Here is a 15,223-nt window from a genome sequence, read left to right on the forward strand (position 1 = left end):
GGAAGTATTGCAGTAAGATAGAACATGATGGAACGTAAAATGCTGTCACGTCAGAGTGGCCAAAGCGTCCAAAGCTTCCCTGGACTTTTTTGACAAGCGTCCTTGACAGGGCGAGCAGAGCTTCTTTGGAAGCTCAAGTCGGCGGCGGTGTGTACGTACAGTAAGTATAATATACTCTTTTGATCCCGTGAGGGAAATTTGGTCTCTGCATTTATCCCAATGAATTAGTGAAACACACACACACAGCACACAGTGTATGCACAGTGAGGTGAAGCACACACTAACCCGGAGCAGTTAGCTGCCTACTACAGCGGCGCTCGGGGAGCAGTGAGGGGTTAGGTGACTTGCTCAAGGGCACTTCAGCCATGGATGTGGACATAGGAGGGCAGTGCTCAACCACTTCCCCCACCCACATTTTTCCGACTGGGTCGGGGATCGAACCGGCAGCCCTTCGGTTACAAGCCCGAAGCCCTAACTAGTAGGCCACGGCTGCCCCCATATAGGAAATGTGCTTAGGAAAATTAGGAAATGTGCTGCCTGCACAAACAGTCCTATTTTATGCCCTTTATTTACACTTTATAGCATAGATGTGGCGTGACGTTTTGAGCCTAGCCAGTAGCTTAAAGTAGCGTATTTAATTTGATTAATTAAGTCTATATGCTATACTTGCACATTCATATTCTGGTCTCACTCAAAACTACTATTGATTAAGGTCATTTTGGCCCAAGGGGTCCTGGGCCTGTCCAGGTAATTAGTTGGGTGCAAAGGCTGAATGTGTTGGGTTGGATGTAGGGGTTAGGGTGGGTGTAGAGTGGTTGGGTGTAGGGGTTAGGGTGGGTGTAGCGTGGTTGGGTGTGTTGGGTTGGGTGTAGGGATTAGGTTGGGTGTGTTGGGTTGGGTGTAGAGTGGTTGGGTGTAGGGGTTAGGGTGGGTGTAGCGTGGTTGGGTGTGTTGGGTTGGGTGTAGGGATTAGGTTGGGTGTGTTGGGTTGGGTGTAGAGTGGTTGGGTGTAGGGGTTAGGGTGGGTGTAGAGAGGCTGGATGTGTTGGGTTGTGTGTAGAGTGGTTGGGTGTAGGGGGTGAGTTGGGTGTAGAGTGGCTGGATGTGTTAGGTTGGGTGTAGGGGTTAGGGTGTAGGGGTTAGGGTGGGTGTGTTGGGTTGGGTGTAGGGGTTAGGGTGGGTGTAGAGTGGTTGGGTGTAGGGGTTAGGGTGGGTGTGTTGGGTTGGGTGTAGGGGTTAGGGTGGGTGTGTTGGGTTGGGTGTAGGGGTTAGGGATTAGGGTGGGTGTGTTGGGTTGGGTTTAGGGGTTAGGGTGGGTGTGTTGGGTTGGGTGTATGTGTTGGGTTGGGTGTAGGGGGTAGTGTAACCTGTAAGTGCAGGTGAAAACAATAAGGCACTTACACTCTAAACCCGAACTAGTTGTCATTACTAGAAAATTGCGTGGAAACCGATTGCCTTAAACCATTCTAGTTTTTACAAAACATAAAACTAAACATGTTTAGTTGTGTCAACTAACAACCTTATGTTGATGCTGTAGACAAATTAAGCTTACATTAGTAGTCTTTACTAAAAATCTTTAGTTCACTTAACTTATTGTTTCAGAAGTTGCAGTTGTATAAAATAACTAGGTTAAAATGCATGTTAACAAATTCATTAAAATATGAACTAAGTTCTGTAGATAGGCCTATTGTTTTTTTTTATTTTAAGATTAGGGTACTGTATTAATTTAATTGTTTTATTAAAAATTGAAAAGAAATTCATCACAATGTATAGGAATGCCTTTTATTATTGATAAAACATGAACAAACAACATTTAAACTCATAAATATTCCACATCCACTGTAGATGAAGAACCTATAAAAAAAGACGAAGAACCTATAAAAAAGAAAATAAGAAAACATTTTTTTAGTCCATGTTCATTTACACAGTTGAAATAAAAGTTTGTTATATCACCTATGAATGCAACAAATAAGTGAATGGACATCGGCTAACATTAGCCAAAAGATAACCAACATGTGCTGCTATGGTTAGCTAAAACTTTCTACAGACAGAAACACCTATTTCAATGATAAAGTCTGAATTAAACTTAGTAGCACCAAGACAAGTATATTTACACGAAAACATATGTGATATTGTTATAATCTGGCATACACACCCATTGGAAGGTAGCTACCATGAGCTAACTGTCCGAAAGACTACTAGCATGCTAACAACGGAGCTAATGTTACCTTACTTTTCTCAGGTTAATGTAAGTTAATCACGTAAACAAACATTTAGCTAACTATTGGTCAAACTGAACATAATTTTCGGTTATTTCATCAGAATTGTAATTTTTCAACAAGTTCATTAGAAAGTTCACCCACCATTTGATGTAGTAGCCTATTGTCACAGCAGCACCAGGCATGGAGTCATTCATCTGGACTGAGAAGCAGGAGGAACGGTTGATGGGCAGAATTTTTTTAGACCCCTCCTCTGCCTTGCAAAAACATAATTTCGTTGTCTCTGCTTAACATGATCAGTGCACTGTATATTTCACTTAAATAGTACAATCAACTCATTTCTTTTAGTTATGACATAGAGTTTTCACAAAACACACAAACAGTAGTGACCACCTAACATATTTATTACAACTAAATCTGGGTTTAGAGTGTAGGCCGCCCAGGACACCTAGGCCTAGCACTGTCCGTGCACTGACTGCAGTAGACCCATAGGGGGCATGGTTTCCACCCAGGTGGGCGTCACAGTAGGGCTATGGATCCTCTGCTGCTGCTGCAATGCTGTGTGTGTGTGTGTGTGTGTGTGTGTGTGTGTGTGTGTGTGTGTGTGTGTGTGCAGATGTGGGAGAAAGCCATTGAGATGGGCAAGCAGCTGGGCAAGATGCACGAGAACCAGATGTTTGACTTCATGGAGCTGAGCCAACTCCTCGTAAGTTAATTTAATACACACACACACACACACACACACACACACAACTCACAACTCACTCACTCACACTCACACACACACACACACACACACACACACACACACACACACACACACACACACACGACGTACAACACACACACACACACACAACGTACAACACACACACACACACACACAAACACACACACACAAGACATACAACACACACACACACACACATACACACCAGGCATACTTAACACGTAACACCAGGGTACCCGCGGAGTCTTAAAAGTATTAAAAAGTATTACATTTCATTTTCCTAAATTAAGGCCTTAAAAAGTATTGAATTTCACCTCAAAGTCTGGATTTTTTTCACGGAGGTCTTAATTTTTCAAATGATCAGTAGATTTAGTCTAATATCCTCACGTAGCGTAAATCACAAGGATTAAAGTTCCCCGTCGTACGACGGATTTCCGTCAATTTTATTTTAGAAATGTCATATTTGAGATCGATGCAGATCCGGTGAGAAAAAAAAAGGAGGGGGGGTCTATCACCTTTTCTTTTCCTTTTTTTAAGGCAACTACAAATATTAGGTCCGATGAATGAATGTGTGTGATGGTAAATGTTTAATTACCTAATTACCTAATATTGTTCTTGAGAACTTTCTGTCTCTCAATCAGAGATCGCTCAAGAAGATAGGTCAGCCATGAGTTTCGCTTTGTTTATGTAGCTACACGGTTGTCTCATTGGCCTGGGGCGGTTGCTTAAAAAAAAAAAAGAACACGTCTGGAGGAGGTTGCTCAATCCGTTTAACTTTTTTGGATATGCTATTGTGACCTTTATGTGCGAATTCGGAGGCTGTGTTTTTTTCCATGCATCAATGTAAACAATTTCTTACTATCGCGAACTCTTGTCGACTTGAACAGATAGCTGCTATGCCACCCGATGTACATTATTGTTACAGTTTTTAATCAATGCAACTACTATTATTGTTACAGTTTTTAATCAATGCAACTAACATTATGTGTAAAGCGACGCAATATAAACCGTAGCATATGCCTCCCGTCTGTTATGACATGTACAACAATGTTTTTCACAATTTCCGACGGAAGGTTTTGACTGAGCGTGTTCAGTTCAGAGCGTGAACAGTTCGCGACATTATTATTTTATGTTAAGTAAGGGGGTCAGTCGTGTTTATGACGTACAGACAGCCTTGTAGCCTATTTTGCTTTGGCCTCACTTTTAACGACAGTAGGTTGTGAGCGTATGTTGACAAAAAATAACCATGCAATTAAAATAGTCAACTTAAAACTTTGCTATTATTAATGTATAGCACAAAACCATAACCAGTAGGCCTACCAGAACCTCGCATATTAGCGTCATGTTTTGTGTACGTTTATCTATGGCTGACCGTTTTTGCGCTAAGTAGGCTACGCATGTTCTTTCATAGCGCAACACAACCTGTCCCTCACCATATCGCAACCTCTTGTCAACCTTATACAATCTGTTGCTGAAGACAAAAGCGCCCTCCAGATTGTCGTTATCAGATGTGCAGACCTCCTGCATGAGCACACACAGTATTGCTGCTCATTGGAAAACTGAGTTGTCTGTAAAACTCAAAATTACCATGTTTTCATTAAATGCGGATGAGGCAACAAATGGAAATATGAACAGTATCTATTCTAGACTGTTCTGATTCATTACTTTGATGAGGAAATGTGAAGTCTTGCAAACTTGATTTTATAGATTTTACTTGGTGTTGAATTGCATATTAAGAAAAAAAATCTCCCCTTTAAATACTTTTGGCCTGAAGTAATTAAATAAGAGTTTAAGTTAAAGCCTTGCTACAATATTGCTGCAGTAGAAAAGAACAGCAATGGCTAATCAGCAATGGTCAGGGATGGTATTGAAATATTGTTTTGTTCATCAGGAAAACTCAATCTCAATCAAGAAAACTCTCAATTCGCCTTATTCACATGGCGGCCATTGGCGGCTAAAACGAGGCTACAGGGTACACAAACCATAGGATTGTTATGTTCTATGCATTCACCTGTAGGTGGCATTAATTATATAGTAACTTAAGAGTACCCTGTAGCCTCGTTTTGGTGTTTATTTGGTGCTTTACTTTGCTGTTTGCATCTTTTTGTACATTAAAAACCAATAGGTCGCGACCGCAAAAGGGGTGCTATCTCTATAGGTAGATATGAACAACGTATGACTTATGGCCTGAAAAAAGTTTTTTTTTTCACTTTAATCCCTGAAATCAACTAGGTTCTATTCCGTGTAAATTTGTCCATGAAGCAGGACATTCAGTCACTTTACTACCACGACAAATCTTTGCGTTGCCACTGCACTGCTGTCATGTTCATGTTGGCATGTTCAAACACTTGTAAATAGTAATTATTTGAGGTTTAATCTTACCTTTAATATTATTTATTCTATCCGAATGGGTGCAATGTAGGTATTACATTTCATCTGAAGTGGTATTAAAAAGGTCTTAAAAAGTCTTAAATTTAGGTCTGACAATTCTGGGGGTACCCTGAACACACACCAAACACACACACACACACACACACACACACACACACACACACACACACACACACACATACCAGACAAACACACACATACAACATGCACAACATAAAATACACACATCAGCAGTGTTGCCACAGTTACCTTGAAAAAGTAATCTGATTACTGATTACTCCTTTAAAAAGTAACTTAGTTACTTTACTGATTACTTGATTTTAAAAGTAACTAAGTTAGATTACAAGTTACTTTATTAGTTACTTTCAGCAGCTGCCGACAACACCCCCAACGCCTCAACATAAAAATGATAACCGGTTTTGCCAATACTCAATATACTGGAAGTGCATTTTAACAGCAATGTATAGCAGACATCCCAACCTAACCTACTGAAATTCAGATGTTTGTTCAATAATGTCTAAGTACACCAAATAAGGAAGGCCTATTGATAGAAATTGTTATAGTAAAATATGTAGATTTTTTTTTCATGTAGCCTTGGCAACTAGCCATCTTGTAGCCTATAGGCCTGAGTAATATGCAAATGAAATTACACTTGTTAAACTCACCTCAACAAGTCTTTTGCAATCATTTAACCTGCCGTGAGCAATACTAAAGTTGCTGTTACAAACAGTGCAGTGTGCAAGATTATCATTATGTTTTAATCTTTTGAGACAATTGGGTACACTTTTGTGTAGTCTGATGTGAAATGGGTCTTAAATCTTCCTTTTTGAGGGGCACTGACGCTGCCATGACGCTTCTGTTCCTAGATACACTGACTGAACTGATTAATTATGTTTGGGAGAAAAGAGATATAAGCACTTACACTGAAAACGGATTGGTTGATATAGCAAAACAGACCAGGATGCTCTCTGTCTTGGATGCGCTTCAGGCACAAACGCACCACTCCTCTCTCTCTCCCTCTCCGTTGTGTGCGCATTAAGCTATGCACACGCGATTTGAAGCAAAGATTCTAGAATCTTTGATTTGAAGTCCGGTCTGGCTTGCGTGCTCTTGTTCGCTCTAGGTTCCGGGAGATTTTATGTAATTTGCGGGCGTCAGGAAGCCGCTATCAATATGTGGGAGACTCCCAAAACTTCGGGAGACTTGGGATGTCTAGCTAGACAGCACTTTGTCGCCAGCACAGAATGTACAATGTACCTTAATGTTGTCATGTTTAACTGACACAAACTCAAAGTAATGACTGATGAAATGTGCATCTCTCTCTCTCCCTCCATTGTTGTTTACGTTTGTGTCGCTGCACGTGAATTGTCCTCATGCTGAAAACGTGAGCATAGCCTACATCAGCGGTTCCCAAACTTTTCCCCCCGCGTACCACCGCCTACATTCCGACTCGGCTCGCGTACCCCCACCATCCGACACATAAAAACGTAACGCATTCTATAACCCCCCACCCCCGCGTTGACAATATTTGTCCGTTTCCCGGTTTTAGGTGCGTGCATTTGGTCAGTTAAAAAGTTATGAAAAGTAGCCTGCATAGTAGCCTAACTACATCCACATACAATATCTTATAATAGGCCTACAACAACACCTGACAAGGATGTATTCGTTTGGACAACATTATGCTATACAGCTAAACAGCTAAACTTAGGCTACCTTTAGTTTGTTAAATGTAAAGCCTAGTTTAATGTTACCTTTCTTGCCCATCTGAAATAACTCCTAGCTTTGCTCCTTCCCTAGGCTACTTTCTGTTTTTGTTGTTTTCAAAAACCTGTTATATCCGCAAAACTTTCCCCCCACGGACCACGGACCATCAAACGCATTCAAAAGTAACGCATTCTATTAGCTATTCCAGGCGTCATGTTTAATAAGCTGCCCTTTTTTTGATCAACACATACAGAGTTTATAAATGATATCCTTTAATTTCATGTTTCCATATCATTATGACCTGATTCGAAATTATGTATTTATTCATGAATTAATTACAAAAGATTTAAAATTTTCATTTTATACCTGTCCGCCATAGTCCTTTTCATCTCGCGTACCCCCTAGAAGCAGCTCGCGTACCACCGGGGGTACGCGTACCACAGTTTGGGAATCCCTGGCCTACATGACATTAATACCCAAGACAAGAAGAAAGCAAAGAATATATCTTTTTATTAAGGATCATGACAAAAATAGTAACGCACAGTAACTTAGATAAGTAACTTTAATCTGATTACTGGTTTGTAAATAGTAGCGCGTTAGATTACTCGTTACTGAAAAAAGTGGTAAAAATAGACTAACGGTTACTAAGTAACGCGTTACTGGCATCACTGCACATCAGGCACACCCAACACACACATCAGACACACACAACACACACACACACACACACATACCAGACAAACACACACATACAACATGCACAACATAAAATACACACATCAGGCACGCCCAACACACACAAACACACACACACACGACATTCATAACACACCAGACCTACACTACACACACTCCTCAATCATTATATTTTCATCTGTATCAATGTCTTCTGTTGTAGATGTGTCTTACTCGTCTAATTTAAAAGCTTCCACCCTCCTCTTCAGAGCCCATCTTTCTGTGCTTTTGCAGCCAGCAGAGTGCTTTAGAGTTAGGCTCAGACTTGTCCACTGACAGACAAGCACACACACACACACACACACTTTGGGTTAGCGGTAGTTTTCTGGCTGTGTGGGAAGGCCTGTGGCTTAGCTAGGCAAAAATAAACACACAGAGGGGGGAGGAACAGAGGAAGAAGATAAGAGAGCCAAACAGTCTCACTGGGCAGTGTCAGCAGGAAACACACACACATACACACACACACACACACGCACACACAGATACACACACACACAGAATAATACAAAGATACACACAGGCTGCCACGAGAGTCAGAAGAAGGGGATTGCTTGACACATGTTCAAATGACCAAAATGATAATTCCAAATTTCAACAAGATTTTCTATTCTTATATATTTACCTGAAGACTATCCTCGACAGTCTTTGAGGGGAAATCAATGTAAATGTAAACAAAGAATGTCCTAAAGGTACATTCTATCAACTACTGTAGTGAAATGTGAAATAGTGTGGTCAAAAGACTGTTCGTCTAGCATCTCCACTTATGAAGCACCTGTCCAGACTGCCCTTCCTGTCTACCTATATGGTCTTCCTGTAGGTTTTTCATGACTTTAGTTGGAAGCACCAGCAGGGGAAGACGACATTTAATAAACTGAAAACTAAGGATAAATTGGCTCTAACACACACATATACACATGCCTCTTTCTTTCTTTCTGTCTTTCTTTCTTTCTTTCTTTTGTTTCTTTCTGTCATAGAAACAGCAAGCTCAGTACTATGAGAACATCATGCATGCCATGCGTCCCCAGCCGGAGTACTTTGCTGTGGGCTACTACGGCCTTGGGTTCCCCAGATTCCTCAGAGTAAGCTACTCTCTCGTGACCTCTGACCTTTACGATTACACATGGAACAATGGGCCTGCACTAAACTGAAAGCCTTGTGTGTGTGTGCGTGTGTGTGTGTGCGCGTGTGTTTGTGTTTGTGCGTGCGTTTGTGCACGTGTGTGTTTGCAGAATAAGATGTTCATCTACCGGGGAAAGGAGTATGAGTGGTTAGAGGACTTTAGCCTGAAGCTGCTGTCTCAGTTCCCCAACGCAGCCAGGATGACCAGCACATCGCGCGCTGGTGACGACCTCTGCAACTCACCGGGCCAGCGTATCCTCCCACTGTCCCAGTCCCAGTCCCCCACACTCTCACACACACACACACACACACTCACTCACTCACTCACACTCACACTCACACTCACACTCACACTCACACTCACACTCACACTCACACTCACACTCACACACACACACACACACACACACACACACCTAATATCCATATTCTGGGTTAACTGATGAAGTAAAAACTGTGTTTGCTGAATGGTTATGAGCCCCTGAAGCAAAGATTCTAGAACAGAGTTCTGTCCTAGAATCTTTGCCCTGAAGGTTTGGTTGTTTTGGTTGATGGCTGTGAACCCTTAAGACCTTGACCTCTCACCGCAGACATCCAGTGTTTCACCGTCAAGCCGGTGCTCACCTTGCCCCAGCAGTTCAAGGACAAGGGAGTTCCCGAACAAATCCTCAAGTACGATACCCTCCTGCACCTCCTTGGTTCCTGTTGTGTAGTACCTACCTCTCCAGAGAGATAGCTGTTTTGGTTCCTGTTGTGGTGTAACTAACTCACCGGTGAGATAGCTGGCTTTAAAGGAATTATCCGGAGTAAAATGCACTTTAGATCAATTTACGGATGATTGGGAGTACATACGTTGAGTTGACATCAAAATCATGTCATTCGGATATGTTTTCAGAAAGTTCGATTTTACCGTTTTTAGTCAAAACTCGTTAGCCTGGAAGTGACCAGGGCATGTCATTTCGCCGCTACAAAATGCTATTTTTATACCTCTTCTACAGATCCAAACAACATTACACGTGGTAGTGAGTAGAGGGTCCCTAAAGCCAAACCGAAGTATCCCGAGGTCTTTATGTGGTCGGATAGAGAGTCCAGAATGAATTTCATCAAGCCAGTACCTTTCCGGAAATGTTGCTGCTGCAGCTGGCATCTTTAGGGGAAAGTCCGTAGGAGTCGGTTGCATCACGTCGTTGCACGACATCACGTCACGTGACATTTCAAAATTCCAACCTGTTAGTAAGTTAGGGTTTGCTGTTGCATACAACTTCATTTCAATTTCGAAAGAAATACTGGACTATTTTTTATTTATTTTTTAAACGGCGACAAAATTGTGAATTTTGTGTTACTCCACACTCGGCAATCGACTCTTACGGACTTTCCCCTAAAAATGCCAGCTGCTGCAGCAACATTTCCGGAAAGGTACTGGCTTGATGAAATTCATTCTGGACTCTCTATCCGACCACATAAAGACCTCGGGATACTTCGGTTTGGCTTTAGGGACCCTCTACTCACTACCACGTAAGTGTAATGTTGTTTGGAACTGTAGAAGAGGTATAAAAATAGCGTTTTGTAGCGGCGAAATGACATGCCCTGGTCACTTCCAGGCTAACGAGTTTTGACTAAAAACGGTAAAATCGAACTTTCTCAAGACACATCCGAATGACATGATTTTGATGTCAACTCAACGTATGTACTCCCAATCATCTGTAAATTGATCTAAAGTGCATTTTACTCCGGATAATTCCTTTAAGAACGTATTTTGGTTCCTGTTGTGTGGTAGCTACCTCACCAGTCAAATAGCCGGTTTTAAGAACTTATTTTGGTTCCTGTTGTGTGGTAGCTAGCTACCTCACCAGTGAGATAGCTGGCTTTAAGAACTTATTTTGGTTCCTGTTGTGTGATAGCTTCCTCACCAGTGAGACAGCTGGCTTTAAGAACTTATTGTGGTTCCTGTTGTGTAGTTACTACCGGACCAATGAGGTGGATAAGTTCCAGTACTCCAGGCCATTCAGGAAAGGCGAGAAGGACCCAGACAACGAGTTCGCTGTGAGTCTCAAGAATGAATCGTATTCTCCCATCACTGCCATTGCCTTTAGAGGGCGCTGGTGGGCCTCTGACAGGAGTGTTACTGTTGACACTGTGCTGTTTCTTAACTCTGTGGTTGAAGTGTTTTGTGCTCTAACTGAACCCCTTGTGTAGACCATGTGGATTGAGAGAACCACATACATCACGGCCTACAAGTTCCCCGGGATTCTGAAGTGGTTCGAAGTGAAGTCCATCTCTGTGGTAAGTGATTCGGTTGCACTTTACTTGACAGTGTCGACAGAAGAGTGACATGACACTGTCATGAATGTGTCATAAACAAGTCATAAATGTTTATGACATAACGCTTCTGTTATTAAGTGACATTCAGTTTTTGTTGTAACAAATTAGGGTTAGGATTAGGGTTAAAGGTTAGGATTAGGGTTAGGGTTCATGTGTCATGACAGTGTCATATGTTCATGACCGTGTCATGTCACTCTTATGTCGATACTGTCAAGTAAAGTGTTACCAGTGATTCTCTCTGTATAGAGGTCATTTGGTTATGTCCAGTAACCTTACAATCACTCTCCATCACACAACACACACACAACAGACCAACACTACACACACCGACACACACTCACATACTCTCAGACACACCACAACTACACTACACACACTGACCCACACTGAGGCATGTATCAGACCCGTATCAGAAATGCATAACACACACACACACACACACACACACACTCACTCACTCACTCACTCACTCACTCAATCACTCGATCAATCACTCACTCGATCACTCACTCACTCACACATATTGTATCAGAACTACATAACACGCATACACACACTCATACATGCTATATATCAGAACTACATAACACACACACTCATACATACTGTATATCAGAACTACATATACACATACATACACACATTCATGCATAATGTATATCAGACCACTGCACAGTTTGGTCTGCTGATTTCTGTGGTGGGTTCTGCATTGGCGAGACACAAAGTGGGGAAGTGCCCAATCATGATCTGTGTGATCTGCTACCACAACTTCCTCCTTTGCCTATTGTGAGAAGCAGAACCGCAGACCTTGAAATGAGAAGCACCACACAGGGTCTTTGTGTGTGTGTGTTTGTGTGTGTGTGTGTGTGTGTGTGTGTGTGCGTTAAATGTGTAATATGTGTGTGTGTGTGTGTGTATTAAATGTGTAATATGTGTGTGTGTGTGTATGTGTGTATGTATGTGTGTCTCTGTTGGCTAAAGTGACTCCTCAGTAACAGACGTTGCTATTGGCAGGAGGAGATCAGTCCCCTGGAGAACGCCATAGACACGATGGAGCTGGCCAATGAGAAGCTGAGTAACCTGGTGCAGCAGCAGGCGTGTGACCGCACACTGGCCGTCCACCCGCTCTCCATGATGCTCAACGGCATCGTTGACCCCGCCGTGCAGGGTGGCTTCGCCAACTACGAGAAGGTACAGCAGGCATGACACACACAAAGACATACGCAAACACACATACATCTGTCTGTCTGTCTGTCTGTTAGACATATGCAACACGCACACACATACAGTGTACGCACACACTCAGCTTGAATTTCCCCTGGGGATCAAGAAAGTATCTATCTATCTATCATAGAAGACACAATAGTAATCCACACACACACACACACACACAGACATAAGATAAGATAAGATAAAGTATCTTTATTCTGTACATTATGTACAAGTCATGCACATGCAGGCCCTGTTAGATATGTAACACACACACACACACACACACACACACACACACACACACACACACACGCCTGTGTTGTCTGTGTATGTGAATGTGTCCATGTACAAATGTGTGTGTGTGTGTGTGTGTGTGTGTGTGTGTGTGTGTGTGTGTGTGTGTGTGTGTGTGTGTGTGTGTGTGTCAGGCTTTTTTCACAGAGAAGTACATGCAGGAGCACCCAGAACATCGGGAGCGCATCGACGTACTCAAGCACCTCATTGCTCTGCAGGTCAACTCACACACATACACACACATACACACACATAATAAATTCCAAAAAGGGGGTAACAGAAATCGCTCAGTCAAGGCAGTAATCATCATTATGGCACAACCAAATGCACTCATTGAAATACAGAAAAATAATCGACAGAGACAAAGCTGACTCAACGTGAGCTTGTCTTGATCAACAATAAAGAAACATCTCGTTTGTGAGCACTTTGTAAAGCCCTTGTCCACTTTCTTTAGAGGGAAAAACAGGCCTCCAGAGAGCAAGTAATCCCAAATGGAAAAGCCAAATGTTCATAATCGGCTAGTTCTGTCAAATCTGTTGTCAAACACCCATGCAAAAGTTCAAACCCAGCCAACATGTAAACTTGCTGAGAAAACCAACTTGAAATAGAGCACATGAAAACTGAAAAGTGTGTGCCTAAGCATAATTACATAATCTTGGCCATTATTAAGCTACCAAAAGATACAGATACATTTGTCATTGTATAAAAATTGTTGTGACATATAGCATGTTAAACAGGTGTTGAGGATGTTCAAGTTACTGAGTACTAGTGAGAAAAGGTTTGGTTGTCACCCCTTTCACCTTCAGCTTTCTTTACTTTGCTGACGTTAACATCGACTGAGTCTATCTTTCTTTTTATCGGTACTTTAAAAATTGCATCTTTATCAGCATCAGCATTCACCTTCAACTTCAAGACCAAATTTAGCTCATCACGACCAGCTTCCAAAATCACAAAGGATACTAGATGCTTTAGGAGCGGTGACTTACAACAGTATTTCCCATACATTGACTTATTTGTGGCGGCCCACCACAATATCAGCATTGACCACCTCACAATGACTTTTTATGTTGTACTCTTTAAACTGAATAAAATCCTTTCATTGTAGAGCTATGTGCACTTTTGTGCAGCCTCTCTGTCCCTCAACGAACCTGCATGCACGTTCAACATTAAAAATCCTGCCAGGATTGTTGTTGGCATAGATTACGACTGGCTAAATCGTGATTAAATCCGGTTAGCATCATAACCATGTTGCGCAAATTTGTTCAAAACTGTGAACACCTTCCGTCACCCACCACCACAAATAGAATTTAATTATGTGGGAAACACTGTACAATCAAGCGGTATTTTCTTAATGGTTGAATCCAGGCGGCCACAACGTTGCAATTCCCTTTCAATTAGCTCGTCCTTAATGAATGGTGGGATATTTCAACTGAGTTGTTCATTTGTAAGGTTGTCTTTACATTTTTGTGACCCAATAATTTCACCTATTACTAAAGTCCTCAAAAATCCTCAAAACCAAGTATAAAAAACAAACAAAAGATAGAACTTTGAAAAGTTGACACAGATGACCTCACTCACATTCACACTTCAACACTCCAACACTCACTCTGCGCCCAGTGAGTTCTGCTCAGATCAGTGAGTTCTGCTAATCTAGGCCAGTGGGTTCTGCTCAGATCAGTGAGTTCTGATGATCTAGGCCAGTGGGTTCTGCTCAGATCAGTGAGTTCTACTTATCTATGCCAGTGGGTTCTGTTCAGATCAGTCAGTTCTACTTATTTAGGCCAGTGGGTTCTGCTCAGATTAGTGAGTTCTGTTCAGATCAGGGAGTTCTGTTCAGATCAGTGAGTTCTGCTAATCTGGATCAGTGAGTTCTGCTAATCTGGATCAGTGCATCTTGCTAATCTGACCCAGTGAGTAGAGGTCAGATAACTGAGTTCTGCTAATGTGACCTAGTGAGTTCTGCTAATCTGGCTCAGTGGGTTCTGCTCAGATCAGTGAGTTCTGATAATCTGGCCCAGAGAGTAGTTTGGCTCAGCGAGTTCTGATAATCTGGCCGAGCGAGTTCTGATAATCTGGCCCAGTGAGTTCTGCTAATCTGGCCCGGTGAGTTCTGCTCATATCAGTGAGCTATGCTAATCTAGGCCAGTGGGTTCTGCTCAGATCAGTGAGTTCTGTTAATCTGGATCAGTGAGTTCTGCTAATCTGAATCAGTGAGTTCTGCTAATCTGGATCAGTGAGTTCTGCTAATCTGAGTTCTGCTCAGTTTGCCACTTCAGTTCTTCAGAGTCTTCTCCTCAAATCACTTCTGATTGAGATTGTGTTTAGAAGCTTGTGTTGTGTTTGTTTAAATGTCAGATTCCTCTGCTGGACGACGGGATCCGTATCCATGGCGAGAAGGCCACAGAGCAGCTGAAGCCGCTGCACAACCGCATCGTCAGCTGTTTCCAGGACCTCCGCACGAAGGTGGAGAAACTCTATGGGGTCATCACTCTGGTAA

General features: G+C 42.2%; 1 protein-coding gene across 1 annotated transcript in view; it reads left to right on the forward strand.

Moving 5' to 3' along the window:
* dock5 (dedicator of cytokinesis 5) overlaps positions 1–15,223 on the forward strand; it is a 51,559-nt gene that overhangs the window by 28,428 nt on the left and 7,908 nt on the right. The window contains exons 38-46 of the mRNA XM_076270971.1: positions 2,836–2,925; positions 8,754–8,858; positions 9,009–9,150; positions 9,489–9,570; positions 10,857–10,941; positions 11,095–11,181; positions 12,235–12,411; positions 12,861–12,944; positions 15,082–15,219. Of these exons, the coding sequence (XP_076127086.1) occupies positions 2,836–2,925; positions 8,754–8,858; positions 9,009–9,150; positions 9,489–9,570; positions 10,857–10,941; positions 11,095–11,181; positions 12,235–12,411; positions 12,861–12,944; positions 15,082–15,219 (990 nt within the window). The remainder of the gene's footprint in view (positions 1–2,835; positions 2,926–8,753; positions 8,859–9,008; positions 9,151–9,488; positions 9,571–10,856; positions 10,942–11,094; positions 11,182–12,234; positions 12,412–12,860; positions 12,945–15,081; positions 15,220–15,223) is intronic.

Source organism: Alosa pseudoharengus, unplaced genomic scaffold (assembly GCF_046254945.1).
Source record: "Alosa pseudoharengus isolate Yale_2024_CS ecotype anadromous, Long Island Sound unplaced genomic scaffold, YU_APseudo_1.1 YU_APseudo_1.1_scf_6, whole genome shotgun sequence".
Classification (NCBI taxonomy): domain Eukaryota; kingdom Metazoa; phylum Chordata; class Actinopteri; order Clupeiformes; family Clupeidae; genus Alosa; species Alosa pseudoharengus.